The sequence below is a fragment of the Phyllosticta capitalensis genome (assembly GCF_038381095.1).
Source record: "Phyllosticta capitalensis strain CBS 128856 chromosome Unknown BKA78scaffold_3, whole genome shotgun sequence".
NCBI lineage: Eukaryota > Fungi > Ascomycota > Dothideomycetes > Botryosphaeriales > Phyllostictaceae > Phyllosticta > Phyllosticta capitalensis.
Window position 1 is genome coordinate 524,804 of NW_027117441.1, and position 27,769 is coordinate 552,572.

At 56.0% G+C, this 27,769-nt stretch overlaps 13 protein-coding genes across 13 annotated transcripts; 6 read left to right on the plus strand and 7 right to left on the minus strand.

The window, feature by feature from the left end:
• Positions 1-724: 724 nt before the first annotated feature.
• Positions 725-1,570, plus strand: BKA78DRAFT_93649 (ribonuclease H-like domain-containing protein). The gene is made up of 2 exons (XM_066894004.1): positions 725-855; positions 906-1,570. The coding sequence occupies exons 1-2, from the start codon at positions 808-810 to the stop codon at positions 1,452-1,454; spliced, it is 597 nt and encodes a 198-aa protein (XP_066746230.1). The 5' UTR covers positions 725-807; the 3' UTR covers positions 1,455-1,570.
• A 194-nt stretch (positions 1,571-1,764) lies between these two features.
• Positions 1,765-2,599, plus strand: BKA78DRAFT_248003 (uncharacterized protein; the record flags this gene model as incomplete). Its single annotated transcript, XM_066884343.1, has 3 exons — positions 1,765-1,929; positions 2,008-2,205; positions 2,303-2,599. The coding sequence occupies 3 exons, from the start codon at positions 1,765-1,767 to the stop codon at positions 2,597-2,599; spliced, it is 660 nt and encodes a 219-aa protein (XP_066746231.1).
• A 121-nt stretch (positions 2,600-2,720) lies between these two features.
• On the minus strand, positions 2,721-4,552 carry BKA78DRAFT_93666 (alcohol dehydrogenase GroES domain-containing protein). Its single transcript, XM_066894005.1, has 3 exons — positions 3,330-4,552; positions 3,127-3,222; positions 2,721-3,068 (listed from the first exon to the last, which is right to left on the minus strand). Exons 1-3 carry the CDS (start codon positions 4,348-4,350, stop codon positions 2,929-2,931), a joined length of 1,257 nt encoding a protein of 418 aa, XP_066746232.1. The 5' UTR covers positions 4,351-4,552; the 3' UTR covers positions 2,721-2,928.
• A 1,120-nt stretch (positions 4,553-5,672) lies between these two features.
• Positions 5,673-7,631, minus strand: BKA78DRAFT_330301 (uncharacterized protein; the record flags this gene model as incomplete). Its single annotated transcript, XM_066889761.1, has 2 exons — positions 5,673-5,772; positions 5,821-7,631. 2 exons carry the CDS (start codon positions 7,629-7,631, stop codon positions 5,673-5,675), a joined length of 1,911 nt encoding a protein of 636 aa, XP_066747206.1.
• A 914-nt stretch (positions 7,632-8,545) lies between these two features.
• Positions 8,546-10,114, plus strand: BKA78DRAFT_293416 (uncharacterized protein; the record flags this gene model as incomplete). The annotated part of the gene is made up of 1 exon (XM_066886216.1): positions 8,546-10,114. The coding sequence occupies one exon, from the start codon at positions 8,546-8,548 to the stop codon at positions 10,112-10,114; it is 1,569 nt and encodes a 522-aa protein (XP_066746233.1).
• An 871-nt stretch (positions 10,115-10,985) lies between these two features.
• BKA78DRAFT_293417 (subunit 17 of mediator complex-domain-containing protein) lies at positions 10,986-13,343 on the minus strand (the record flags this gene model as incomplete). Its single annotated transcript, XM_066886217.1, has 2 exons — positions 10,986-13,002; positions 13,051-13,343. 2 exons carry the CDS (start codon positions 13,341-13,343, stop codon positions 10,986-10,988), a joined length of 2,310 nt encoding a protein of 769 aa, XP_066746234.1.
• A 229-nt stretch (positions 13,344-13,572) lies between these two features.
• Positions 13,573-15,375, plus strand: BKA78DRAFT_279230 (IMP-specific 5'-nucleotidase-like protein 1). Its single transcript, XM_066885600.1, has 7 exons — positions 13,573-13,635; positions 13,687-13,697; positions 13,761-13,781; positions 13,831-13,845; positions 13,890-14,040; positions 14,092-14,837; positions 14,889-15,375. Exons 1-7 carry the CDS (start codon positions 13,611-13,613, stop codon positions 15,174-15,176), a joined length of 1,257 nt encoding a protein of 418 aa, XP_066746235.1. The 5' UTR covers positions 13,573-13,610; the 3' UTR covers positions 15,177-15,375.
• Positions 15,376-16,369, minus strand: BKA78DRAFT_308201 (HotDog domain-containing protein). Its single transcript, XM_066887918.1, has 7 exons — positions 16,265-16,369; positions 16,196-16,208; positions 15,972-16,080; positions 15,848-15,919; positions 15,734-15,799; positions 15,593-15,671; positions 15,376-15,542 (listed from the first exon to the last, which is right to left on the minus strand). Exons 1-7 carry the CDS (start codon positions 16,342-16,344, stop codon positions 15,458-15,460), a joined length of 504 nt encoding a protein of 167 aa, XP_066746236.1. The 5' UTR covers positions 16,345-16,369; the 3' UTR covers positions 15,376-15,457.
• Positions 16,370-16,513: 144 nt separating this feature from the next.
• Positions 16,514-18,159, plus strand: BKA78DRAFT_308204 (putative TFIIH and nucleotide excision repair factor 3 complexes subunit). Its single transcript, XM_066887919.1, has 4 exons — positions 16,514-16,704; positions 16,762-16,849; positions 16,900-17,344; positions 17,393-18,159. Exons 1-4 carry the CDS (start codon positions 16,581-16,583, stop codon positions 18,152-18,154), a joined length of 1,419 nt encoding a protein of 472 aa, XP_066746237.1. The 5' UTR covers positions 16,514-16,580; the 3' UTR covers positions 18,155-18,159.
• A 1,265-nt stretch (positions 18,160-19,424) lies between these two features.
• On the minus strand, positions 19,425-23,213 carry BKA78DRAFT_93733 (uncharacterized protein). Its single transcript, XM_066894006.1, has 3 exons — positions 23,112-23,213; positions 21,953-22,981; positions 19,425-21,890 (listed from the first exon to the last, which is right to left on the minus strand). The coding sequence occupies exons 2-3, from the start codon at positions 22,911-22,913 to the stop codon at positions 19,609-19,611; spliced, it is 3,243 nt and encodes a 1,080-aa protein (XP_066746238.1). The 5' UTR covers positions 22,914-22,981; positions 23,112-23,213; the 3' UTR covers positions 19,425-19,608.
• On the plus strand, positions 23,005-24,093 carry BKA78DRAFT_93736 (uncharacterized protein). The gene has a single exon (XM_066894007.1). The coding sequence runs from the start codon at positions 23,384-23,386 to the stop codon at positions 24,050-24,052; it is 669 nt and encodes a 222-aa protein (XP_066746239.1). The 5' UTR covers positions 23,005-23,383; the 3' UTR covers positions 24,053-24,093.
• A 965-nt stretch (positions 24,094-25,058) lies between these two features.
• BKA78DRAFT_248586 (golgi apparatus membrane protein TVP18) lies at positions 25,059-25,872 on the minus strand (the record flags this gene model as incomplete). Its single annotated transcript, XM_066884405.1, has 3 exons — positions 25,059-25,509; positions 25,736-25,751; positions 25,836-25,872. The coding sequence occupies 3 exons, from the start codon at positions 25,870-25,872 to the stop codon at positions 25,059-25,061; spliced, it is 504 nt and encodes a 167-aa protein (XP_066746240.1).
• A 439-nt stretch (positions 25,873-26,311) lies between these two features.
• BKA78DRAFT_308218 (putative nuclear transport factor NTF-2) lies at positions 26,312-27,455 on the minus strand. The gene is made up of 6 exons (XM_066887920.1): positions 27,345-27,455; positions 27,262-27,279; positions 27,104-27,168; positions 26,968-27,039; positions 26,806-26,907; positions 26,312-26,747 (listed from the first exon to the last, which is right to left on the minus strand). The coding sequence occupies exons 1-6, from the start codon at positions 27,349-27,351 to the stop codon at positions 26,631-26,633; spliced, it is 381 nt and encodes a 126-aa protein (XP_066746241.1). The 5' UTR covers positions 27,352-27,455; the 3' UTR covers positions 26,312-26,630.
• Between the last annotated feature and the right edge of the window lie 314 nt (positions 27,456-27,769).

Genomic DNA, 27,769 nt, shown 5'->3' on the forward strand with positions numbered 1-27,769 from the left:
CTTCAGCAGTCTTGACAATCTTTTGCTTCGGAGCTGCCGTGACCGGGTTCGCGCTGAAATATTTATTAATGCCATTTTTGACCTTTTCCTTTTTCTTCTCCTCTTCCTCGCGCTTCCTCTTGGCTACTGGTGGTCAGTCTGCTGAGTTTCGACAGCGTGTAAGTGATACTGACCTGCCTTACCCCTCACTGGCTGATCACCATCACTTTCACTGTCGTATTGGTGGTGTTGCTCCGTGTCCCAATCTTCCCTACCGTCGTCCGCGTAACCCTCGCCATTGTCATCGACAACAAAGTCGTCTTGGTCGAGACGGCTGCGCACGACCTTTTTGTATCCTTCCTCGTCGACTTCTTCATAAAGCGATGTTTCCTCCTCGACTTTGTAGGTATCGAGCCGAGTCTTGCCAGATGCTCGGAGGGCCCTTAGCTCGGCGAGACGCGCTGCGCGGTTGGCCGACGACATGGTGCGCAGAGAAGAAGGAAGACAATTCGAAAGATGTTATTTTCGTGAGGGTATCATGCGGAAAGATTGGAGTCGTCAAAGGGGCGAAGAAGGCGGTGTTGGTGTGTTGCGGGGAAAAGTAGAGTGTGGATGGGGAGAAGAGTCGGTCGTGCGTGTTGGGAGCGCGTCGCGCGTTTTGCCAAGTCCGAAGCGCGTTAATTGTGGCAGGGATGGCGAGACGGTCCAACCAGACCCAACATGTTACTGCGCACTTTACGCCTTCCTCAACTAATACTCAAAGCACACACAACACGCTCATTTTTGGCCTCTTCGAAGCTGCATCTCTACAGAACCCACTGCTCAACCATGCCCGAGCAAGTATCCCGAGAACCTTTAGTGTGGATTGACTGCGAGGTAGGCCCACGTCCACTTTATCGCTCCAACAACTGCTGACGAAAATTTAGATGACGGGTCTTGACTATGACAATGACACAATCATGTCCATCGCCTGCTTTGTCACCGACTACGATCTCAATCTGCTCGACGACAAGGGTTTCGAGGCAATAATTCACCACGAGAAGGAGGTCCTCGACAAGATGGACGCATGGTGCACCAAGACACACGAGAAATCCGGTCTCACCGCTGCGACGATAGCTTCCACCACTACAGCCGAAGATGCCGCTCTGGAGCTACTGGCATACATCAAGCAATTTGCACCAACGCCAAAGAAGGCTTTATTGGCAGGTAATACGGTGCATGCGGACAGGGCATTTCTGAGAAAGGAGCCGTACAAAAAGGTCACCAAGCACTTGCACCATAGGATTCTGGATGTCAGCGCTCTCAAGGAAGCCGCGAGGAGATGGGCTCCTGTGGATGTCATCAAAGCGTCACCCCAGAAGCGTGCTCTGCACGAGGCGCGGTCAGATATTCTTGAGAGCATTGCCGAAGCCAAGTACTACCGCGACGTCTTTTTCAGGCCCGCCGAAATCCTCGATACCAATCAAGAATCTTGAATTCAGCTGCGTAAATATGAAGTCGTGGACTCTTTCTCGAACTTTTGTTTGACGGTTTCCACCTTCGGACACCCGGACACCGCCTTGGCTTACCGTTAGCGCCGTCCTCACCGTGAGAGTACCATTCAACCTGCTTTCTTGGAACCAGTCGAACAGTCATAGCCTCATCCCTGATCCCCCAACGCCATACATATTTTGTCTTGAAAACCCCAGAATCGCTCTTTCTGCTCCCATGAGTAAACACCAGCCCTATTCCATTTCGACCATCAAATCACTGCAAACTAGAGACAACCTCCCAGAGAAGGGAACCATGGCTGATCAACACGGCGGAACGCTCTACTTCTTCCGCGAGTATGAGGAACCCTACGGCTTCCTATCGCAATGGTACGAACAGACATTTGTTGTCAACGGCACACCATACAAGTGCGCCGAAATGTACATGATGGAACAAAAAGCAGTCACGTTTGATGATGAGGTACATTAGTTTACCCAACCTTCGAATCTTTCCTCTTCATGCCTCTTTTGTTACTAGACTGACATCGATACGGCACAGCCCTCACGCCGCGCGATACTCCGCGCTCCGACTCCCCGCAAACAAAAGGCCCTCGGACGCAAAGTGGCCGGCTTTGACGTCAAGGTGTGGGATGAACGCAAGTACGACGTTGCGGTACAGGGCAACTTCCACAAGTTTTCCCAAGCACCGGATCTGAAGGCAAAGCTGCTCGAAACGGGTGACAGAGAGCTTGTTGAGGTAAGTTCATAAAGTCGGCATGACTTTGTTCGCCTTATTCAAATTCTATACTGCAGTTTGAGGGCGATGGGGAGTGCCCAGCTAACAAAAACCCCAGGCATCGAGATTCGACCGTGTATGGGGCATCGGCTTCGACGCAGCAGACGCAAAGCGCACCGACCGTGAATGTTGGGGGGAAAACCTTCTCGGAAAAGCGTTGATGGAAGTGCGAAAGAGGCTGCGAGAACAAGATGAGGCGGCTACTGCTGAAGGCGCTGCTGAGAAGGAGGACCCGGTGATCGTGGCCACGAGGAGTCTGCAACGACATCCACCTGCTGATCCGTCAAGTTCGCGTCTGTTAAATTCAGAAGGAAAGAAGAAAGATAAAAAGGGCAAGGGGAAGAATCAGAAATGAGCTTGCTCAGAGTAGGTGGCTTCATTCTTTTGGACTTTCGCCTTGATCTTCGGCGGCTTAGAAGAGCAGCAACCTGTCGATCGTATTAAGAGCTTCATGCCACACACGAGGGAATCGGCATAGACTGCATCGCCAGCAATGCATCGAAAAGATTCACACATCAAATAGGTCCCTGCAGAATTTGGGCAAGCGCTCAGATTATCAACAATTTCGCAACTTTTCCTGCTCCAAATTAGACTCGAATCCTCGCGCCCGGCAAGATACCTTCGCTTTCCCAGTTTGCCAAATACACCGAACCGCGCAGCTCTTGCTCAGTGAGAACCAGGAGCCTACAGCTTATTCTGACGAACTCCAGTCCCACTGGCCCCTTGAACATCTTGTTCAAAATCGATGATGACTTTGAGCGCCTTGGTGGTGCTGGCGGCGCGGAAAGTTGAATACGCGTTCAAGATATCCGCGAAGGAGAAACCTACACATCATGTGAGCCGCTGGCACGGCGACCTATCTGGCTTGATTGAGCGACTTACCATGGGTGATCAACTTTTCAGCAGGGAGCTTCTTCGCGGCAAAGAGCTTCAGCAGCATGGGCGTCGTGACGGTGTCGACCAGCCGCGTTGTGATTGCTTCAGGGGGGAAGACGTCAGTCTTGGTCCCAACAGACCACGAAAATCGCGCGCAGGGGCTTGAGTCAACACAACCAAGAAAAAGGGAAACAAGCGGCACCACTCACAAATATTCCTACTCCACAGCGTCTCCAAATGCAAATCCACCTTCTCGCCATGCACACCCACATTCGCTAGCACACCCCCCGGCGCCACCAGTTCCTGGCACAGCTCAAACGTCTGAGGCACGCCCACAACCTCCATAACGGCATCCGCGCCCCTGCCCTCGGTCAACCGCATCACCAGCTCTTTCGCCTGGTCCGGCTTCGCCGTGTACTGCGCGCCCATGCCACGCGCGACGTCAAGCCGCTCCTGGTCCAGGTCGACCACCACGACGAAGCCTGGACTGTACAGCTGCGCGGTGATGAGGGCGGCCAGCCCGACGGGCCCCGCGCCGACAATGACGACGCTGCTCCCCGGCGCCAGACGGGCGTTTTGCGCGCCGCACTCCAGGCCGGTGGGGAGGGCGTCGGAAACCATGACCAGCGCCTTCAGATCGTCGGCCTTCTTGCCCACGGCCTCGGGAACGCGGTAGAGGCTGTTGTCGGCGTGCGGGATGCGCACAAACTGCGCCTGCGTGCCGTCGACCGTGTGGCCCAGGACCCAGCCGCCGCCGCCGGTGCAGTTGCTGTGCATGCCGCGGCGGCAGTGGGCGCAGGTGCTGCAGACGGTGATGCAGCCGACGAGGACGAGGTCGCCCGCCGCGAAGTTGCTGACGCTGGCGCCCGTCGATGTGACGATTCCGACGCCCTCGTGCCCGAGGACGCGGCCTGGCGAGACGGTGGGTACGTCGCCTTTGATGATGTGGAGGTCGCTGCCACAGCTGTGGAAACCAGGGGTTAGTTGGTGTCTTTTGCTTGGGGTGGTAGTGACTTGTGCAGTGATTACTAGCACCCATGAAGTGGCCATGCACGCCATACACGTGCGGCGTACTTTAATAAAAAGGCGAGCAACATACATGGTCGAATACACCATCTTCACGACGGCATCGCCAGGCTTCTGTATCGTAGGCAGCGGCCGCTCCTCAAGCGCAACCTTACCCACGCCATTATACACGAGAGCCTTCATTTTCCCTGCCGTCGTCGCCATTGCGACAAACTCGATCGCTCCTCAATTCGAAATGCCGGACTTTCGGACTCGACTGCGACTGACGGCGAGTAGTGTCTCTCTCGCTGGCAGCAATGACAAGAATGCTCAAACAGCTTCCCATGTGCAGAGACGCGACAGAAGAACGTTAGAGGTAGCTGAGAGCGGGAGAGAGAAAGCAAGATGCAATGCAACGAAATAGATACTTGACATGCGTCTCGTTTCGTCTCGGTCGAAAGGGAGCAAGAGCAGGCATTACGTCGTCAGACAGCCAGCTGCATGGGTAGCTGTGCTTCTCCAGTTTGTGGGGCGAGCAGGGGAAATCCCAGAGAGAGCTGCATGCGGGGACGCTCTTGTCGGGTGGAACTTTGTGCCTTGCATCTCAATGGTTGATGAGCTATCTGGTGGATGAAGAAGGCGGCGCTTTTGAATGCTCCCTGTGGCTCGGGTCGCTCAGGTTGGTATGCGTGTATGTGTAGTTCGAGACACAGTACCTCGCAAGGGGCATGCTTATCACTGGCTCATATATACAGAGCGCCGCATCGGGTCGTTGCGCGACCCGAGAACGCCCCTGGACTTGCTGCAAATATTATGTGGAGGTATGGGGAAGGTACAGCTGTTGCTGCTGTTGAGGCGGGGTTGTGGAGAGCTGTTGCAGGGAGCAGCTGGACGCGGGGTAGTCGTAGTCAGCAATGGATGGAAAAGAGGTTCCTTAGAGAAGTTGATCAGCATTGCGTCCCCAGGTTGCAGCAGACTTGTTTCGGGTACTTTTGCTAGATGGCGGTGCTCATTTGTGTAGACTCAATGGAGCTCCAATCAAGGAGATTGAAAGGAAAAGGGCACTTTGCAGTTCTCCAACTGGTGAAGCGCTTCCTGAGAGAATGTCGATCGTGTCGTTGATAGCAAAACTTGAATGATAATTTTTATTTGGGTACTCAAGTACACCAAATCATGGGTTCCTCCCATTGCGCTCATGGCCACTTGTCCCTCCCGTCTCAACTCCTGTCCAAACGCAAACATCTATGTACCGAGAACAAAAAGATCTGCGGGGCGAGAAAGGAATCCACAGGTGAAATCAAGAGTGGGGTGTGGAAGAACACCAAACCTCGCAGGCCCCGTAGGGAGACCGAGGAAGAAGATTGCGTCTGCTCTATTATGCATAAACAGCGCGGATATTAGATGCTTGTGCGCTCTAAGCGGAAGCGCCAATTGGCGACTATGCGCTATGTGCAGATGATAGCGGAAGGTTCAAGCTCATGTCGATTGCTTCCAAAGCGTGTGCATTGTCTTTATCCAATGACGATACTGATCGGTATGGGCGCAGCTCAGGTCATGTAGTACTTGGGACCCTCGCCGCCCATGGGGCAAGTCCAGTTGACGTCCTGGCTTGGGTCCTTTATATCGCAAGTCTTGCAATGCACGCAGCTGCATCATGTTAGCATGTCGAAGAGAATGTCTCAGAGTTCAACTTACTTCTGGGCGTTGATTTGGAACCTGACGCCCAATTCCTTGCTGTCGTCTTCGACATATTCGTACACACCAGCGGGACAGAACCTGTTCTCAACACCCTTGTACTTGGGCCACTCCTTTTGGGCGTGCGCATCCCAGTCCTTGACCTGCAGGTGGACCGGTTGGTCCTCCTCGTGGTTGGTGCCGGACCGGCTCACGCTGGTCAAAATATCAAAAGTGACCTTTCCATCGGGCTTGGGGTATTCAATCTTCTTGCACTCATCGGCGGTCTTGGTGGCTGCGTGATCCGGCTTTCCGTGCGCAAATGTCCATGGCTCCTTACCACGAAGTACAAAGGCTGCCAGACCAGAGTACATGACACCGCCGTAGAGACCAAGAGGTGTGTGGAAAGACGGCCGCATGTTGCGAACTTCTTTCAGTTCGCTCCAGATTGTCGAATCGCGCAGCTTGTCTTCGTAATTGTAAAGGAATATCGACCCCTCGTCGGAATTTGTGCTGAGGGCATCGTAAGCGGCTTCGGCGGCAAGCATTCCAGACTTCATGGCCGTGTGGGTGCCTTTGATCTTGGGCAGATTCAGGAACCCAGCAGTATCTCCGATGAGCGCACCACCGGGGAAAGCGCACTTGGGGATCGACTGGAATCCTCCCTCATTCAAGGTTCGGGCGGCATAAGATATACACTTGCCACCCTCAATGTATTGACGGTAGAATGGGTGCGCCTTCATCTTTTGGAATTCACCGTATGGAGATAACCACGGGTTGGGGTAGTCCAGGCCTACTACGAGACCGATGCTGACCATATTGTCTCCAAAATGGTACATCCATCCACCACCGTACGTGTCGTATGGCAACGGGTATCCGAGAGAGTGCGCGACCAGGCCCTTTTGGAATTTCTCCGGCGGAATCTCCCAAACTTCCTTGATGCCGAGTCCGTACGTCTGGTGCTGTGAATCTCGCCTCAGGTCAAATTTCTTGATAAGCTGCTTGGTCAAGCTGCCATGGCAGCCTTCACCCAAGAGCGTGCATCTTGCGTGGAATTCCATTCCGCGCTCGAACGAGTCCTTGGGTTTGCCATCTCTTCCAACACCCTGGTCATTTGTTGCTACACCCTTGACCGATCCATCCGCATTGTAGAGCACCTCGGATGCAGAAAATCCGGGGTAAATCTCCACGCCAATCTCTTCGGCCCGCTCTCCTAGCCATTTGACGAGCTGGTTCAAGCTTATGATGTAGTTTCCGTGATTGTTCATCTGAGGGGGCACCGGAAGCCACATGTTGTACTTTTCCGTCAGGAAGCGCATCTTTTCGTCCTTGGCAGGCGTAGCATGTTCGAAGCGGTTCGGGTTGTCCTCAGAGAGCCAATCCGGCAGCAGTTCGTCGAGGGCGGTCGGTTGAAGGACATTGCCAGACACCATGTGGTCTCCAATCTCGCCAGCCTTTTCGAGCAAAAGGACTCGGAAGTCCTCGTTGCCAGCCTCGTTGGCCAATTGCTTCAGTCGAATGGCGGCGCAAAGTCCGGCGGGGCCACCGCCGACAATGCAGACATCGACCTGGTCGCTTTCGCGGTCAATGGTGCTGGGGTCGAAATCGTCGTCGACGTCGGCGAGTCTGGCGCGGGCGGTGCTCGAGAAGGCTCTCCGCTGGCCAGCGATGCGGAGGGCGGGCCTGTAAGTCTCAAAGAGGCATCTTGCGGCCGAGCAAGTCGCGGGTGCTGATCTTTTTGCGGCCGATCTCGTCGCTAGCCGGAGGGCATTGGGCGAGTCTGTCGCGAGGGAGCGGCGCAACAGCGACGACGATGCTATTCTGGATGCCATGGCGAGAAAGGCTGGAGTTCGCGAGGCAAAAGCATCAGCAGCGGAGGGTAGTAGGAAATGGATAAATGCGCTATGACGATTTCTGCGGACGCGGCCGAGGTTCGCTGAAAACAGTTGCAGGGATCGCCGCGCGCACCCCTAGGCTCGTGAAGACGACCAGCCATACACGTCAAAGAAGATTGTCAGCTCTCCAACCCTCTTTCAACATCACCTCATCATCGTCTTCACCAACAACTCCCATCGGACGTCCAGAATTCCCCGACGTCGGCACATGGTCTTTTCCTTCCGATACCGCGCCGATGCCATAAAAGGGGCCGTGATGCGGTCTCGCAAACACGCAGACCACTACTGACATGCAGTCTCCGCCTCGAAACAAGCTAGCACTCGTCGAAAGCAGAAAATGTTACGTTTCGATTCATGCATCAGCTGACCATGAAGGCCGTTTTTGATTCTTCGAGTCGCCGCCGTTTCCTCTTCCATTTTGGTGCGCTTACTGACGGGACTGACGGGCAGCTACTGCTTGCCACCTCCCCACCGGACATCAGCTTGCCTAAATGGGAATGATTGCGGAATGGTCAGGGATTTATGCTACCGAATGCAAGAGCTTGGAATGAATGTTCGCCCAGACAGGCAATCTCGACTACATCAAAGGGGGGCGAGTTCTAGATCCGTGGTCCCCCAGAGTTCTTTCCACCTCTTCATGATGCCACACTACCCCCATCCCCAGTACCCGCTTCCACCATCGTGGAAAGGCAACGCAACGTGCTACGCGGAAGCCGGAAACACCCACTCTCATGGCGACTCCATGTGCTCTTTCCGCCAGTCTAGAATCGCGAATACATGGTCCTCATCAATCTCCGTCCTCTCTCGTACTCATCATCCACATAGTTCTCACTCAAGTCACTCGTTTCATCATGTTGGTCCACGCTGTTGAGGCTCTGAAAGCCAAATGGGGAGCACGACAAAACCCAAACAAGCAGCCCACTACACCATCACGCGAGAGCAAGCTCCAGCAACTCAAAGCGTTTGCCTCTCGCACCAGCCCTCTGAATCCGTTCGGCCGCCGCGGCCAGCCCTATCGTCGAGCCGCCAAAAAGGAATCGAATGCGGAATCGTCTCCATCTCCAATTCCAGAACGCTCCCGGCTCAGCTTCAACGACTTTCCCGCTGCAACATCAGGAGACTACTGGCCCGATCTTAAATGGTCTGAGCACCCCATCACGGGAGGACTCCCCCGCAGCCAAACCACAAGTGACATAACGCTTTTGGCAACTCGCACTGCAGACTGGAGAGAAAGTCCTCCGCCCAACCACAAGCCCATGCGATATCACCACCGAGTCGGCTCTCTTGCAAATTTTCCCTACGCCAACGACTTTGGCACGCAAAGCATGTCGCATCTGCCTGTGTCAAGCGCTCCTAGCCCACTCCCCATCGGACCGGCGTCTACATCAACACCACCATCCGAGAACAGATCCCCCTGGCTCTTGAACCACTCGCCTCCTCCGCCTCGCCGTCGCGCCAAAAGCCCCATGCCTTTGCGTTCGTACACGCAGCCCAATCTCCTCAGCACAATTCAGGAGACGCAAAAGGCCAATCACTTTAGCATCCCGCATCGCACCGTCTTCCGCGAAGAGTTCACCGCCTCTCCTTCGCCCGTACGACGCCTCAGGCACTACCAGATGTATCCGCCGCCTCCGCCAGCAACACCTCGTGCCGTGACGGCGCCAGCGGCAGTACCGACGCACCAGCGTCGCCGTCTCTCATCACGTCGACGGCCGCCGCCCAGGCCGACGCCCCTTTCTGAGCTTTTCCCAGACCATGACATTCCGGATCGTGCCGAAGGGGACAATCTGAACGACAGTGAGACCTTCAACGCCGCTACCTCGGTCCATCCCGCACCCACGTCTCTTTCCGTCCCATGGCCTAGGAACAATGAGCACCGCCGCGACTCTGCCGCTGTTGACCAGGACGATGACGATGCCGCATGGCCGGACCCTGTGCACAAGTTCCACACGCTGCCGAAGGCGTCCACTTCCATGCCGTCCCCGTCGTTGGAGAACAACGCCATCCCCAACCTGCTGGCGCACCAAGACCGCAACGACCAGCAACCCAGTCGCCCTTTCAGCGCACCCCTGAACGAAAGTCCAATCCTATCCCCCTGCCCCAACGCAGCCGCACAGCAAACACGCCGCGTCTCCGACGACAGCAACAGCAGCAGCACCGTCCAGACCGCACGCACAGCCCGAGCAGCGCCTCGACCCAAATTGACCATCATCCCTGCGTCCTCTGGTCCTGCGCTCCGAACGCCGCCACCACCGCAGCTGCAGCAGATGGCACATGCCGCGTTCCATCTCCCGGCGCGCGCGCGCCTCTCCAGTGACGCGGTTCGCCCGCCCTACGGCGCTGCCCGGATGAGCAGTGAGTACGCGGCTGCGGCGACGTCGGCGGCGGCGGCGGCTGTGCCGATTGGCGTTGCTATTTGATTTGAGCGGGATGGTGCGATGGCTGGTGCTTGGTCTGGCAGGCGTGGGAAAGGGCAAGAGCAAGAGCAAGGGCCGCTGTGGCGATGTTGGGGGTCCTGTTTGGTGCTGGGGAGTTTTTCATTTGTGGTCCTTTTTGCGGAGGGTAGAAGGATATCTTTTGCTTTTTGCTTCTCTCCTCTGCTTATCTCCCTCTGCAAAAAGTGCCCATGACGCACACGTATGGCGATGGGAATGGACGAGCCGGCGAAGACAGCGAGCCACTCTCGTTTCCCTTCGATGTGGCGCTCTCTCCTGCGTCGCTGGCGTCTTTCTGAGACACAGCCACGTCGGTACACTGTCGTCGTCTGTCCGCACATTTCCCAGCTTGGCTTCCTGGGGCTGGGCAAAAGAGGGGGGATGAAGCACATTTGCCTTAGCCGCTAACTGATGCATACATAGGTAGATAGGTAAGAAGCGTGGTGGCGGACAGACAGAAAAAAGGGCAGTAGATGGATGGCGGCGAGGGCCCTTACTTGGACGAGCGTTATCTGGCTGTATTGTAGAAAGTAGTTTGTACCATACAGCGGGTACTTCTAGCTTCCTTACCTCCACTAGGTCAATGCATGGAATATGTATATTGTGCGGTAAAGCACCAACTTTACGTGGACTCTTTTGGTCGATGCAATGGTTGGGACTTTTGTGTTTGTCGTTGCGTGGGATTAGGTGCTGTTTGATACAATGTAGGTAGGCATGTATACTTAGGTCACCGGATTCAGCATTCGCATTCTGTGAGAGGGAGTGGAGGAACAGATGACGGGGCTCGTCAAGGCGCATGCATGCAGACAGACAATCAGACGGCAACTAGAAAGTTTCTTTCATTCTACATGCCTATTTACCTGGTCACATTCTCATTCTTGACGGCGACAGGATCTCTCATGTGCACGTCGGCGGCAGCAGCAGCAGAGCCATCACTAGCAGAGACGATGCTCCTCGCCATGAACGCCTCAACGACGGCAACGAACTGCCTGCTCTCTTGGTTGCCCGCGCCTCTTTCTTGTCTGTCGTCATCCCCAGCGTCGCGCATCCGCCACACCACGACCTCGTCCTCGGCGGCATCGAAGCCATATTTTTGCGCCAGCGCCTTCGCCCTCTCGCTCAACCCGCCGCGGCCGACGCCATCGCCCCACCACCGCATGCCCATCTCGCGCTTGTGCCAGTCGATCCAGGTCGAGATTTTGGACTCGGCCGTCGCCACGGCGTTGCCCCGCTGGTCCCGTTGCGCGCACTGCACGACGACCTCGGCGGCGCGCTCGCTGGGCAGGACGGTGAGGCCGGCTGGCCACCGCTGCTGCTCGCCCTGGCTGGTCGTGATGCGGAGGTTGGGACGGATGGGCGCCACGACGTGGTGGGCGAGGTGGACGGCGAGCGCGTGGTCGAGGAAGTCGGTCAGGTCGGAGAGCGTGTCGAAGGAGAGGGTGTGTAAGGGTGTTTGTGATTGCGATTGAGAGGGGGGTTGGTGGTCGGCTGGGTAGAGGAGGGCGGCGAGAGAGGGGGGGAGCGTGGCGGAAAAGTCGGTGCCTTGAGTCGGCAAGGCGACGAGCGTGCGGAGGGTGATGTTGATTCGGTTTTGCTCAGCATCGTCTGCTTGCTGTGGGGAGGGGGATGGTGGAAGAATGGACGCGCTGGTGCTGAGGGGTCGTGAGAGCGCTGTAAGGAGGGTGTCTAGGACAGGTATACTCGAGCCCGAAGAGGAGGTCGGAATCGTGGTTAGGGAAGTGGATAGAGAAGCGTAAGCGGGGGTGAAAGTTGTGTCAAAGGAGAGTCCAGCACGGGACATGGTTTTGGCAAGGCCACCCAAGTACGCTCGAAGACCATTGGTGACCGTATAATGGTAGATGTAGTGGAGGAGGGTGCGAATTATGGGCGACGGCAAGTCTGGACGCTTGCGGTCAGTCAGAGGAGGTGGAGGTTCGGAGCGGCGCTTGAGCCGTTGGCTGTGAGTGTGCGAGAGTAAGAGGCGCAGTGCCAGGGCAATGTCTTCAGCCAAGCCATCTTGAGAGTGATCGGGCGACGTTTCGTCCATGTCTTCTAAGCCTACGAGGTCGATGTGGACTTCTTTTTGTGGACTGTCGCTGGACGCGTCGGCTTGTGGCGATCTGATGGGGATGATGATGACACGATCTCGTAGCCGGACATTATGCGAAAGCAAGTGCCGTGTTTCCATGGTCATCTCTTGGAACAGCTCCTGCTCGAATAATGAGTCTCGCGCTCGTCTGATCAGGTCCTCGATCTCGAGGTCGCTTTGTGGAGCGAGTAGTAATCGGTTTTGATGAGATGATCCCAGCTTCTTTCCGCCTTGGACAATCTGGACACGAATTGCCTTTGGTTTTTGTACAAGAGCCTGGTCCAGTATGATGTTGCCATCGTCCTTGGCTCGAAGTGGAGCAAATCCACGCGCTTTGAATTGGTCGGTGGCTACGCAAGTGTCAGCTAGAGCTACAGCGACTTGATTGCCGCGCATACCCTCTGAAAATCCGAATTGGACGCCCAAAGTCCCCCGTTCGCGAGGAAATCTTCGGAGTGACCAGCCCCTCTCGGTGATGGAGAGTATCTGGCTCCAGTATTGTGTCTCCTTCCGCACCTCTTTTTCCAGCCTTGTGGCCGCTTGGAGCAACGAATCTGCCGAAGAACCCAACCCTTCCATGGTCCAGCCCTTGGCTACGAGATCCCGCTGCCTCTTCTCCCGCTCGTCTGGCTGTTTGAGTGGCCATTTGTCGTATGAAAATGACCCTTCCGGCACACCGCTGGTCTTGAGGGCAGGGGACAGGTAATTTGCGCCGCGCGGACTGTCTTTCGAGAGCAAGAGGCCGAGAAAGTCGATGGTAAATAGAATCTCTTGTTGCGCATCACTGCACTTGGTTAGATCGGCAGGTGCACATTAAGTTTCGAGTACATACTTGATGTGCCTGAACATATCGGCCTTGACCTGGCGAATATGCTCCACCCTCTTCTTCATATCGTCTACGTCGTCGTCATCCTCGTCCTGATCTTCCGTCGTGACAATCCCAGCCTCTTGGTCTGCTGCCATTTGCTTGAGCTTATCTTCGTCCATATGTCGATATTGGCCAAATTGGTGCGAGATGCGCGCGAGTTGCGAAATTAAGGATTCTTCCTGGTCGCCATCGGAGGGCATAGGTCGCAAGGCCAATGGGAAACTGGCATGACTGCCTGACGGGTCCGGGTCGGCCATGGCGATGAGGTCGAGAGATGTATGGGAACGGGAAGGCGGCGCGTGTAGATGTTCAAGTTGTGTTGAGGCGCGTCATGGCGTCGCAAAGGAACCAAGGCTCATCGCAATCGATAAGAGCTCTTTGCGCACGGGATCAAGGATGAACCATGCGAGCCATGATCCCTGCCTGCGCGGCGCCGCCCGATGGGAGACGCAACAGACAGGACATCCGTCGACATCTCCTCAAGCCCCCTTCCTGCTCTCTCCTCTCCTGAACACCTTGCCAAAATGACGACGAGATATAGGGTCGAGTGTAAGTCCAATTGCGCTTCTAATTGAGCCACTACTAATCATTTTCACCCAGACGCTCTCAAGGTCCGTATAGCTCTCTGTCCGCGCTTGACCGTACCATGCTTGCTGATCACCTAGTACCGACAGACTCACCGACGAGACCAACTGGTATTTCTTGCCCCAATCCACGTCAAGACCGTTGCTAATTGTCTCCCAGATTGAATGGATCAAGGTAGAGTCCTCTCTACCAAACAATACCACCAACTAACTTCCCAGGGTCTACTGGCTGTCCCATTCGTTCTGCACTCGCAGCCTACTGCCGTCTTTGAACCTCACCATGAGGGAAGCACTGAAAAGATGGCCGCAATTGCGCATCGCAGATATGCCGAAATTATGCGCGACGTGGAAGCGCTCATCAATGACCACAGTTTGTCCCATGACACCTGTCAGGTGGTACCTCTTTCTAAACATGTACTAGTTGCGCATCAACGAGCGGGGACGGAGCAAAACTCGAAACTCAAGCTGCTGGTCCCGGCAGTCTCCAAGTTCTTCACTCCGCTGCTGCTCCATGATGCCTTTGTCTACCAAGACACTCGACGTTTCATCAGCCATCGCCGCTTTGTGGCCCCGTCCTTCAATGATGTCCGCCTCATTCTCAATACCGCCCAGGTCATGTCGCTGGTGCGGGCCGGGCCGCTCGATCTGATCACCTTTGATGGTGATGTCACCCTGTACGATGACGGGCAGAGCCTAACCCCAGACAACCCAGTGATTCCCCGCATCCTTGAGCTTATGCGCAAGGGCACGAGGATCGGCATTGTAACTGCCGCTGGCTATACAGAGGCTCGTCGCTACTACGAGCGTCTCCATGGCCTCCTTGACGCCATAAAGCAGTCTGACATGCCCCAGGACTACAAGCAAAATCTGATTGTGCTTGGTGGCGAGAGCAGCTATCTGTTCAAAGCTTCTGGGACAGAAGAACACCTGCTCGACTATGTGCCAAGGCCGGATTGGATTCTCAAGGAGATGGAGTCGTGGACTGATGAAGATGTTGCAGAGCTACTAGACGTTGCAGAAGCTGCACTCAAAGAGTGTGTCAAGAACATGAGGCTACCTGCCGACGTGATTCGCAAGGAACGTGCTGTTGGTATCGTTCCTACTGCAGGAAGGCGATTCGCGCGCGAGCAGCTAGAAGAGACTGTGTTGGTGACGCAGAAGATTTTGGTACTGTACATGTTATCCTCGTCTTGCGATGCTGGGCTGACTTTGAGTTAGGAAATGTCCCCTGTTGGTCGACGTCTGCCCTTTTGCGCATTCAATGGCGGCAACGATGTTTTTGTCGACATTGGTGACAAGTCCTGGGGTGTCCTCGCCTGCCAACGATTCTACGGCGGTATCGAAGGAAGCAAAACGCTCCACGTCGGCGACCAGTTCCTATCGGCAGGTGCCAATGACTTCAAAGCACGCCTGGCCTGCACTACAGCTTGGATTGCCAGCCCAGCTGAGACGTGCAACTTGTTGGATGAAATCAGTGAGTTGGACGCCGCAGTCCAACGAAAGTGATGTCCGGCCAGAGGGACTGTGGAATGACTGAATGAGGGATGAGCTTACTATTCAAGGCTACCTGATACCAAATACCTTTTTTCCGTTGTCTTGCAAAATCATGTAATCTGTAAAGTCTTGTTGGCAACATACCAGTGGGGTGACCATGCGCTCAGCAATGGATAGCCCAAGGACGCTTCAAAGCATCAAATTCCCTGATCATCATGATGAGCAAAACGCTTTGTTCGAATAAAAGTCGCTCTGCATCGCATTGGGTTCTACAATTCTAGCTTACGCACACTCTACTCTTGCTTTGCAGTCTCGGCCTCTGCTGCCTTGATCTCGTCGACCTTGTTGTCTTTGTCTGCCCATGCTAGCTCTACATATCTAAGCAAATATCAGCGCCATGTACCTGGAGAGACTAAAGTGACACTTACTTGGTGTGACTCCCCCTTGCGAAAACTTGGTCCTTTTCATTGGTGAAATGGACAGTCGTGAATGCCAATTTCCTGCCGACTGATCACCACAACTCGTTAGCAAATGCAGTCACGGCCATTGCGTGTTCACTGGCAACATACTCTTATCACATCGCGCCTCTCCCCGGATCAGCTGGCCAATTGTGCCACCAGAGCTAGGATACGATACTGGGACCGTCAAAATCTGCCTCATAGAATAGCCAGCACAGCACTCACCATTGATGTCTGTCGAGACACCGGTTGCAAAGAGGCCGCGAGACGCCACTGCGAGGGAGCCACCGAGATCGACTGAAAGAGAGTTGATGAGTTTTGGTTCAGCTTATGAGAGACAAAGACAGACCCATGCTAGCAATGGTTCCTCCGTGGAGCGTCTTCAGGCGGTTGGTGTGTTGCTGCTCGATTTGCAGTTGGAATTGGACATAGCCTAGCCGGGCACTCGTGATGCGGAGCTGCGAGGTGTCAATCCGCCAGTCCTGGAAATTGGATAAACCGCGACAGGAAAGGATGCTCCAGGAAAGATGATGATTTCAATGAATGGCCAAAAGAAAACAATCAATCACATACATTGTTCAACAGCCTGCAAATGACCTTGGATTCAGTTGCCGTCTTGAGCATGTCCGAGGAGCGTCCTACCGTGGCTCAAGACCGGAACCAGTCTGGAACGACCGCCAGACGGACTCGACAAAGCCCTGGATTTTCTGGTTTGTCCGCATTGTGAAGTAAACCAGATATCGTCCGTTGGTGTTGAAGAATGGTCGTCTGTTGGACCTCGGAACGTAGAGGGGCACCACGCTAGTCAGAGACGCCGCTAGTCCAGCCCTACATGACTTGACTGTCGCGTCTCTCGTGGCAGACCCAAGCTCCCGTATCCTCAATGCTGCACCTACATCCGTCAACTACATTATGATTTCAAGGTAGTGAGCCTGCATGAGTCCGCCATCCCACCGCCATGTCGGTCTCCTCCTCCCAAGCGCTCGAATACCTTGAGCAGCAGCCCGGCCTCACCCACAAGCGGCTGTACCAGCAACCGTCAACGGCGTTGGCTGTCTTCCGCCGCATGCTGCCGCACCTGGGTTAGTAGCTGCCCTCAACATGGCTGCGGCAACATGATCTGACAGCCTGCTTCACAGCAAAAGCAATCGTCATGGCCATGCTGTACATGACGGGTCCATTCTCGGCCGCGGAGCTCGAAAATTGGATTCGCCCAGACTCCAAAGGGTACGACGTCTTTTGCGCCAGAGCTTGGGCAGATTGCTTACAGCGACTAGAGAAAAAGACAAGGCCATATCCGTGCTCGAAGCCCTCCATATCGTCGCCCAGGCACCTGAACCGTCCGGCGCCCGCGCTTATCGCCTTTCCAGCGGCTTCCAAAACTCCCTCAGACAAGCTCTCACCGGCGGAGGCAACCACCGTTCTTTCGGAGTACCCTGCGACACACCACCCAAGAACAGAATTTCAATAGAGGAGCTGGATGACTACGCACGGAGAAAATGGGAGGCCATATTGTACTACATGGTTGGTAGCACTGGCACTGGTATGGCGGGCGGTTCTGGCATCAGTCAAGGCACCAAGACCCTGCTGGAAATGGGGACTTTTGTCGAGACCAAGTTTGGCCGCACAGCCATCACCAAGGCTGGCTTTTCGTTCTTGCTGCAAGAGGTCAACGCGCAGGTCTGGAGTCTTTTGATCGTATACCTAGACTCTGCACCAACGGTTCGTATCGCCCATCTCAATGACCCATCCATCCTGACGGTCTCTCAGTTGAAAATGGACCAAGTGGACGTGCTGTCATTTCTCTTCATGCTCGGGAGTCTGGAGCTTGGTCAAGACTACAGCACCGCTCCACTGTCGCCTACGCAGCTTCAGATGCTGGATGACCTCAATGACTTTGGCATCGTTCTTCGTCCCAAGAACCAACCACGCTTCTACCCAACGCGCCTCGCGACGACGCTGACATCCGACGCCGCCGCCCTCCGCAACACCGAGTCCATCTCCACCGCTCTCACCGCCTCGTCCACCTCGGACGGCGCCGGCGCGTCCGGCACCCCCAGCAAAGGCTACATCATCATCGAGACCAACTACCGGCTCTACGCCTACACCTCCTCCGAGCTGCAAATCGCGGTGCTCAACCTGTTCGTGACGCTCGAAACGCGGTTCCCGAACCTCGTGTCCGGCAAACTAACCAAAGAATCTGTCCAACGCGCCATCACGCTGGGCATCACGGCGGACCAAATCATCTCGTACCTGGACACGTACGCGCACCCGCAGATGCAGCGGCGCAACCCTGTCCTGCCGCCGACGGTGGTCGACCAGATCCGGCTGTGGCAGATTGAGGGCGACCGCATGCAGGCCACCGACGGCTTCCTCATGAAGGACTTCAAGGACTGGGACGAGTACCGCGACATTCGCGACTACGCCCGCGCCATTGGCGTTTTGAGCTGGGACAGCGACGCCAAGCGCCTGCTGTTCATCACAAAGACGGAGCAGATTGGCCAGTTTATCAAGAATAGGAGTAAGCGTTGAGACGCGTTGGGTGGGGGGAAAGGGATTGGAAGGGGGCGCGTGGGGGATGGGCTAGGCCAGGCCGCGCTGGGCTGGGCTGCGCAGAATCTTGATCTCTTTTTCCCTTTTCTTCTTTTCTCAATCCTTCCTTTTCATTGGGTGGGCCCAAAGGCTTTTTTTTTTTTTTTTTGGAGTCGGCGTTTTCTTTCAGGGTTCTTGACCTTGACCTTGCAAAGCAAAGAACGAGAGTCTGGCATGGGTGGTGGTGGTGGTGTGCTGTTATGATATCTACGTATGGCATTGGGCGTTTTTTTCTTCTTTGGGGCAAAAGCACGGGACTGACTGGGTAGGGTAGGGTAGGGTAGGTAGGTAGGTAGCACTTTTCAATGTGTTGGTGGTTTCTTCGAAATCATTAAGCAGACAGACAGACAGACAGAGAGGAGAAAGGAGACGACGGCATGCGTGCGCAGTTGGCCAGCAGCAGCAGCAGGTAGTAAGGTAGGCAACTGATTCGCAGCAGAGTTTCTATATAGGCCCGGTGAGGTACGTGCTTGTCTCTCTCTCTCTCTGGTTATTGGATTTGGGCAAGCCACGCTTTTGGGGTGCGGTAAATGTAGGTTGTTGTCGTTGTTGAAGTAAAGATGTCTGTTTCAACCATGCCTTACCCTGACTATCCCTTTCCTTTCCTTTCCTTCCCTCCCTGCTCCTCCCTCCCTGCTCCTCCCTCAGCCCACGTCCCCCACGCCCCCAGCCCACGTCCCCCACACCCCAACATACGTACAAGAACATACAACAGTCCAACCGGCAAAGGAAAAGGGGACGAGCACACGAGTAACGTAACGAGAATCCAGTGGTGAGAATTGACCGGACCGAGATGTGCTCTACCAGTCAACTGTGAATTATGAGAGAAAGGAGGGGGAGGAGGAGGAGGGACAGTAGACGGTTGGTGGACGGTTGATGGACGGCGGTTGATGGATTGGATTTGTCGATCGACTCTGTGTTTGTGGGTGGTGTGGTAAGTGCTGTTGATGCATATATGGATGGATGGATAGGTAGGTAGTAGGCTCTGGCAGCAGCAGCAGCAGCAGCAGCACCGGCAGCATACATAGCCAAGGTATGTGAGTTGGTCCAAGGACGGATGATGATGAATCGATGGATGATGGATGAATGGATGGCTACTAGAGGTAGTAGAGGTAGGTAGGTAGGTTTCCCGCGTCTTTCTGTCTGTCTGCGCCTACATCCAGTCTTTGCGTCTTCCAGTCTGTTTTTTTTTTTTTTTTTTTTAAAAAAAAAAAGTTTGGCCGTCCGTCCGTCCGTCTTACATCACCATCACCGGCACCATCATCATCACCCAAGACAAGAAAATGCGCCCGCCATCCACCCATCAACCAAACACGCCTTAGCATAAACCCGCAATCTCACCCCCTGTATCCCCTCTCCCTCTCCCGTTTCCCCGTGTCCCACTCCACGACCCTTTACATGCCATGCCCCGTCCTCTCGACCTTGGCCTCACCCACCAACCCGCCATCCCCCTCGCCACCGACATGCTCCTCGCGCGCCACGACGGCGCCCGCGTCGTCCAGCTGCTCCCTGACGATGACGCTGCCCTCGTCCTGCGCGCGGCCGCCGAGGTAGGCCGTGATTTTCTCCGTCGACGTTGGCGACGAGGCGGTTTGGGTCGATTTGTTGTCGCCGTCTTCCACGACGGGCGACGAAACGACAATGTCTTGCTGGCCCGTTTGCGTGGTCGAGTCCGAGGTTGCGGTGGCGGTTTTGGCGAGAGGGGAGGAGGAGGACGCGGCGGCGGCGTCTGCTTCTGTGGGCGTAGCGACGACGTCGTTCTCTGGCGCGGCGTCTGCAGCAGGGGTTTTGCCATCGACAAGATGCTCCTTCTCTGCGTCGTCCTCCTTCGCGGACACATCCGCTTTCGGTTCATCCGCCGTCTTGACGTCGACGACGGGCTTCAACTCGTCCGCGCCCTCAACGTCCTTTGGCGCCGGTTCCGGCTCACTCGGGACCTGGGTTGCAATCTGAGCCTTCTCGGCCGGCGGCGGCTCGTCCTGCGTTTCTGCAGCAGCAGCAGCAGCAGCAGCAGAGCTGGGGCTCGGAACATCCAGCGCGCCCGCCTCATCAATGGCAAACACGGTGACAGCCTTTGCAAACGACAGCTTCATCGGACCGCCAGCCGCGGGCGAGGCCGTCGTTGCTGCCGCCGCAGCGGTTGCACCAGCGCCCGGCCGCCTTCTGGCAGGTCCCTTTGCTCGACCTTTCCTCGCATCAGCCAGGGGCGCCTTGTCCTTAGCCTCGTCCTCCTTATCTTCCTTCGTTTCTTTCTTGGGGCCCTGCGGACCCAGCTGCAAGCGCGATTCCAAGTTGCTCAGGAAGCCGGCCTTGAGAGCGGCGATCTTACTGCCGCCAGGACGCGAGGGGACGGGAGGCTTGGGTTTGGTTGCCGGCGGCGCGGGCGCGCTGGTGTCGTCTGGTGTGACAGTGTTGTTGCTGCCAGCAGAGGAGACCTTGGACAGAGGGACTGCTTCGTCGGAGGGCTTGTGGGCGGGGCGAGCCGGACGCGCGGGGATCTGGGGTTTGGGGCGGTCTGGGATAATGGGAGCAGCCTTCTTTTCAATGGGAGACTCGCCGGGCTTCGCGCGCGCTGGGCGAGCAGGTATTTGCGGTTTGGCTGGGACGTCACTGATGGCTGACTTTGGCTCGGACGGAGAATCTTGCTCCTGCGGCGCGTTGACTGTGGTGACAAGCTTCAGCTCGTCGGGCGTATCCTCCCAAATGTCGCGACTGGGAAATCTCTGCTGCATGCCGGGGCGCGAAGGCATGTCTGCAAGAACATCCTTATTCAGGTGAGGGAAACGCTTGGCTTGGTCAGGAAGAAAGCTCTCTTGGTCCTTGGGCGCCGCCTCGGCCTTGCGCTGCTGCTCCTTTTCAGGCTTTTCAAACACCTGGGACGACTCGAGCGACGCAGTGCCGGAGCCCGGCTGAGACGGCACCTCGGGCGTTTGGACCTCCGCCTGCAACTGCAAGCTGCTCGGCGTGTCCTCCCAAACGTCCTGGCTGGGGAAATGGTGACGCGCTAGCTCCGGACGCTTCAACTTGTCAGCGGCCGTGAGCGGCTTCTCTACAGGCTTCTCATCCTCGTCTTCAGGGAACAACGGCTCATACTCCTTGACGCCGTCAAGAGGTGTGTTTGAACGGTCCTCGTCAGCGCCCTGGCTTCTCCAGCGCGAGACGCTGGTGGGCCGGCTGGTCGACCTGCTCCCAGACCGGCGGTGGTACTCGCCGCCCTCCTGGCTGATCCTACGTTCATGCTCAAGCTCAGCCGGCACTGCAGGTTGCTGGTACTCGGCTCCAGGCGTTTGGTGACGCTTGAGCTCGTCCGAAGCGAGGACTGGAGTCCCGCGGCCATCTTCGGTCTTGAAGCCTTCGTGCTCCTCGCCGTTGCCGCCTTCGGGAGCCAGTTCCTCGTAGTCTACGCCAGGGCCGTGCATCTCACTTCTGGGATGCGCAGGAGGGTCAATGTGAATGACGTTTCCCTCTTCGTCGTGCTCAATGGCGCTGCCGTCCAAAGCCTGCTCGACCGTGTTGGTCATGCGAAGCGGCGACTCGGCGTGCGTCTGGGAGCTGCGAGTCCGTTCCTTTGGCGGGACGGATTGCGGGCGAGGGGACGTCATGCGCGAGGCATACTCTTCAGAAGCCATGTAGCCAATCTCCTCACCGGGAGTGGCCGTGACAGACGGGGACGCGCCTAGATGCAGACGATTAGCTTGGACAGAGGTCGAGATCGACCCGAATCAATATTTATCGTACCCATTCCAACACCCTTGTTGGCACTCTCCTGCACAAGTCTATTCAACTGCTCGCTGCTCAACGTCCACTCCCTCCTGTTCTCCTGAATAGCCGGCCCGTACGCCCCCTGGGCCTCCCTCGCCGCATCGTCCGGATGGCTGGCGTACCACTTCTTCTCCAGCTCATCCGTGGGCTTCAGCCCGTGGCCATGCATGCCGTAGCTGCCCGGCGGACCCGCAAAGGGACGACCATGGAGCTTGGCACTGCTGGCACCATTGTTAAAGTATCCAACGCCCGTCGAAGGGGCGTTGCTATGTAACGAAGGCGTCGGGGCTTGCACGTCGCCCGCATTTGGGTACATGGGCACCTGCAGACCAATCTCGGGGATGCCATGCTCCTCGTCCTGCTGATACAGCGACGTCGGACGCGAGCTGCGGCCCGCCGACGAGCCGCTCCTCGAGTGGCCTCGAGAGTGGCCGCCGGGGAAAAGATCAGTTTCCGACGGCTTCTTGCCCAGGCCAGCGGCAGCCACCTGGGCCGAGTCGGCACGCGTCACGCCGGCAATTCTGGACCGGTTTGTGGATTGCGGCAGCGAAGCCGTGGGAGCGTAGAGCTTCAAGCCCTCGGCGTCCCTCGTCTGCCTCGGGGCATTCTCGTCGTCGTCGACGGGCGGCGTCTCGAGGCTTGCATACTCGCTGCCCTCCTGTCCAATCGAAGGTAATGTGACGCTCGGCGGGCGAGCAGGAATGTCGGAAGCGGAGGGCCGCTTGCTGTGGCTTGGGCTCGAGCCGTTGATGAACGAGGGGTCGTTGAGCGGCGAGCGGGCAAAGTTGTCGCGATTCGGCGAGACTGAGCGTTCGATATTACGTTTGGGACGAGGCGGGATGCTGGGCATGGCTGTGGTGGTGGTTGCGGCGGCGTTGCCGTTCTGGTGCTGAGGCGTGGAGCGAGCTGGGCGAGGTGGTATGGTAGGGGCAGCCATGATGACGATTTAAATGCGTAAGTTGGTAAGGTATGAATGTGGTTTTCAAAAGAGACGTGAATGGAATGCTGCAAGATGACAATGACGTTAGCAGGCGGGTGGAGACGACGGGAGAGCGAGCATTGGCAGCTTGGTTTGGTGCCGTGGTAGATGCAGGAGGTACAGGTTGCTGCAGGAGAAAGGTCATGCATCACATACGTACCTAGTCGGGGGGTGAGGTGGGGCAACAGACAACAAAGAGGAACTGAAGCACGCAATGTTGAGGTTGAAGACAGCTGATAAAAGTCAACTGGGCAAGACGACGGGGATTCCGAGTTTATACATGGAAGAAGGGTGCGCCGGGGATGCTCGTTCTCGATCATCAGTTGACAACGGCGGAGCTTCTGACGCAGTGCAGGCTGTGCACCTGAATAAACCTCAAGGTTCACACGAGAAGGCTGCGCGCCATTTATCTTTCTGCACATCTGACGATGATATTGGGCCACCTCCCATTCGCTGGAGCCCGCCGGTCAGTCAGTCAGCCAGCTTCTTGTCTGCTATCCCAGTTCCCGTCTGCCGGTCCTTTACACATGCACGCCAAACCACACCAAATCCCACGCATTACTATTATCCCACGATACACACTGGATGCATCCTCCTCCCTCGCTTGCTCAATGGCGCTGCAGCCGCCCCAATCTTCTTTCACCCCACAGCATCCCCATCACATCCACATCTGTACCTCACCCACCATGCAAACCCTCCCCCGTCTTCATCCATCCAACATGCCCGTCTCCACACGAAACCGAGTCGCCTGCACCTCTCCAACCCCGAAAATAAAAAAAAAGGCCCTTCACCAAACTGTCCCTGACAGGCTGACACTACTCACTCGCCCGCTTCACCAACAAAACCTATTTGATTTGTACCCCAGAACCCACCGTACCCTGTCCTCCCTGCCCTGCCCTGCCCTGCCCTGCCCTGCCGCCATGGATACCCAAAGCAACCCCAGCAGTTGCTGTTGGCGGGCCTCCCAACGGGGCGGCCAGGCCACGGCCAACGAAACGCAGCGGACGGGCACCGGGACCAAGACCGCTCGCTCTGCCGGCCGGTTGCTTTGCCCTGTTGCTGCCAAGGTACCTATGCTATCATTGCCGTTGCTGTAGCTGTTGCTGGCCCACCAACTAACCACCGAACCATTGCGACGTTTCTAGAATTAAGAATTATTCATCATTCTCTTTGCCTACTCGCTTTTTTTTGCTTTGCCCTGTCAATCATCTATCCACCCACGGGGCCTAACGCTCCACTGACTACTCTGTGACACTCGACTGACGACAATAATACGCCACATGGCCCAGGTACGTCCCTATGGTTTGCACGGCCCCACAAGCTGCCCTCTGCGCTGCGCTGCTCCACAGCAAGTAGTGGCGGTGTTCCAGCGGTGCATAGGTACGGATACATGGCAGATTATAGGCACCGTACCTCGATTCTTTGCGTGTGCCAGTTGTAAATTTTGCATTTGTTGATCTGGTGAGGCCACAACCGTCGAGTTTGTGTGTTTCTCGTGTTGGAAAGCTACATTAGGTCAGAGAGAAGGAACTTTCAAGGTTGATATTGCACGCTCCATTGTATAAGGACATGACGGGAAATCCAAAAGCTGAGGTAGGTATCAAAAAATTACATCTTCTCCCCTCAACAACAGCAACAGCAACAACAACAACAACAACAACACACCTCAGTCACGACATCGATTTTGCCCACGAACAAAGGTTCAAAAACACAAGATATAAAAACAACAAAAAGCCCCTTGGTCCCGCCCGTCTGGCCCCACCCCCAAAAAACTCCTGTATACCTACTTTGCGTGATCCAGCAACAACGACCTGACGGTGATGATGGATGGATGGATGGAACGGCGCATCTGGTAAACCAACAAAAATGCTCTCGCGCCAGCCAGCGTCGAAAACGACGACGGTTGGAGCGCGTTGCAAGAATAATCAAAGTGACGACAACCTGCACCTGCTACCTTTACGGGACATGTGTGTTGTACCCACGAGAGAGCTCGCCCATGCAAATTGCGAACAAGACGTGCAGTGCAAAAGAAGCGAACCCCATCTTTTATCCTTCGAACCTTTGCGTGTGCTCCACAGCTGCAGCTCAAGCTTCGTTCCGACCTCAGATGATCATCTGCGCAACGCCCTGGCCGCCCAAGATCTTGCTGCTCTGGAAGTCCTGGTTCTTGAGCGCCGCCAGCAGGTAGAACAGGCCGGCGAAGAGGAGGAAGATGGCGGGGACGATGAGCGAGCTGGCGCCGCCGACCAGACTGATCCACAGGACGACGCTCATGACCAGGTACATGACGATGCGCGGCCAGTTCTCTTGCAGGCGGCGGAAGAAGCTGCGGAAGCCTTCTGACCAGATGGGCAGCTTGAGGAGGAAGGCAACTTCAACAAAGAAGATGACGGGGGAGAATGCCCTGCTTACACAGATTAGATGTTTGTTGTCCTGTGAAAAACCAGGGGGCAAAACTTGCAGGCATATGATGCTGAATACGATGATGGGGAATCCGGAGAAGATGTTGGCAATGCCCATGGCAAAGCACAGAATCACGCAAAGAATTCCCGTCCTGAGTTCTTGTCAGCGTCTCTGTCCCACGTCTGCCGTGTCCACTGGCCAGCGCCGCGCAAGTATCCCCAGTGTCTTGATGGTGTAGGCTCCAGCCTAATGGCAACCACCGGGAGCTCCCTGGCGATGCGCAAACGGCCCACACAGGTTCCCCGGCGTTGAAGCGCGCGACGACAAAGGACGCGAGTTACTCGAGCAAGGCGTGCGCAAACAAGGGGCGTACTGACCATTGGCCGTATATACCTGCAGTCGGGACGTGTTAGCAACGTAGCTTCAGCAACAACAACGACCAAGGCGGCAGCGGGCCGACGCGGTTGCGCAGCTTACTGAAGTTCCTCGACTTGAGCTCCTCCCTGAACGTCATCTTGGCTGTCTAGCTGCGTCAAACAGCGGCTCCCGGTCTCGGTCGAGGTCGTGGGGTTGATGGGCTGCCTGCAGTGCCAGTGCAGGTGGTCTGGATGCGCGTGCTCCGTGCGATGGTTGATCGCTTGGCGCAAGACTCGGGGGAGCGAAGCTAGCGGAGGTGGCCGACTGAACTGCGCGGAAGCGAAAGAGTATCGGCTGGGCGTAAACTTGTGACAGCGGTGACGAATTATACTGGCGGATGGGTGTAGTGCAGACTTGGAGGTTGGTGTTGTGGCTCGACAGAGTTTCAGGCTTGGAAGAGGTGAGAGCTTTGAGGACAGGACCCTGCCACGCCTTCCGCCGCAGGAGCTGCGCCCAGGGCACAGGCACCCGCAAGAGCTCAGCCACGAGAAGCAGTCGCGTCCGCCTAAGCCGCCGCCTGTAGCAGTCAAATCTGTGACAAGGATCCGTCTGCTTCTCGCAACCCACAGCGACGCAGAATCGACATGAAGCGCTACATGTCAACATTCTTGAAATCATCCACGTCCCGTTGCTGCGTACCGTCCCGCCCGTGGCGCAGGTACACGGTCAGGATGGCATGTTATGCGCGCATCAATTCATAGCATTTATCAACACCTCATGATGGTTGTAGAGTCCTCTGCTTCCTAGTCTTCGATTCTCTCTCTGACGCGCCACTTTGCGCCATGCCCAATTCTGGTATTCAACTCGACTCAATCAACCATCCGCAACTGCAGCGCCGGCCATGTCGTTGGTTCCTTAGGCAGCAGGGTAGACAAGACGGAACACGTCGTTGAAGACAAAGTAGCTGCCAGCGCCGTCGGGGCGCAGGGTGAAGGCCTGGGTGTAGCTCATGGGCCTCCCCTCCTCGTCGACCTGTCGCACGCAATGTCAGTCGGTTTGTGTTTCTCTCGGTTCCCAAATGTAAACATACCAGCAGAGCACCGGTGACCAGGACGAGAATGGCGCCGTCCTCGCTGGCGGGCTGCGCGTCGAGCGTGGCGACCTGGTGGACGACCTTCTGGAAAGGCAGGGTCTTGAAGCTCAAGTGTTAGGGACGGTCATCGGGAACAGTTGGTGCAGACTTCTTGCTTACGGTCAACCTCTCCATGATGCCATCGGTGCCCTGGACGGCGTTGGACTCGAAGGTGAGCATGGATTGCGGGCGCTACAGCGTCCACGGCGTCAGCAATCTCTCGTTCCAGTCATATTGCAGCCCGAGCCCCACGTACGTAAAGCGCCTGGAGACCTCCGCGGTTCTCATCGAAGGTCTTGTAGTAGAACTGGACGAACTGAGCTGCGCATGAGTCAGTATGGCGTAGAGAAACACACGGTCCGCCTCGGAATCTGATTGAGGGGGTGTTTGCTGTTTCTGTTGTCGGGTACGTACTGGCGATGTTCTGGAAGTCTATGCAGGATCCCGTCAGTGGTGCTCTTAAGCCGCATTTCGCGTCGTTGGAAAGGGAGACAAACCGGCCATTTTGTCTGTAGTGCAAGTGTATTGCTTGGGTTGAGAAGGGGAAGGTAGAGGTAAAGTTGGAGGTGAAGAGGCGGTTGCGCAGCTGGCGGGCTCTTGAGTGTCGTGGGCCCCTCTGTTTGGTTTGGTGGGGCTCGGCCAGGACCGCAGCGCCAAGAACACGTCGGAAAAGTTGACGCCGTCTCCGAACTCCTACAAAAATCCCCGTCGCCTTTCCGAAGTTTCTTTCCACTCACCTTTTGGACTCTGCGAATGTTGCAGATGAGACGCTGCTACCTCAACACCTCAAAGAGAGCTCTCATGATCTGGGCTCCACAAGCACTAACAAACAGTTACCAGCAGTCTATTTTCAAGGTACGTCCATCTCGCAAGTTTTTCAACAGCCTTCTCATGATGATTTTTCTTCAAACGATAACTTTTG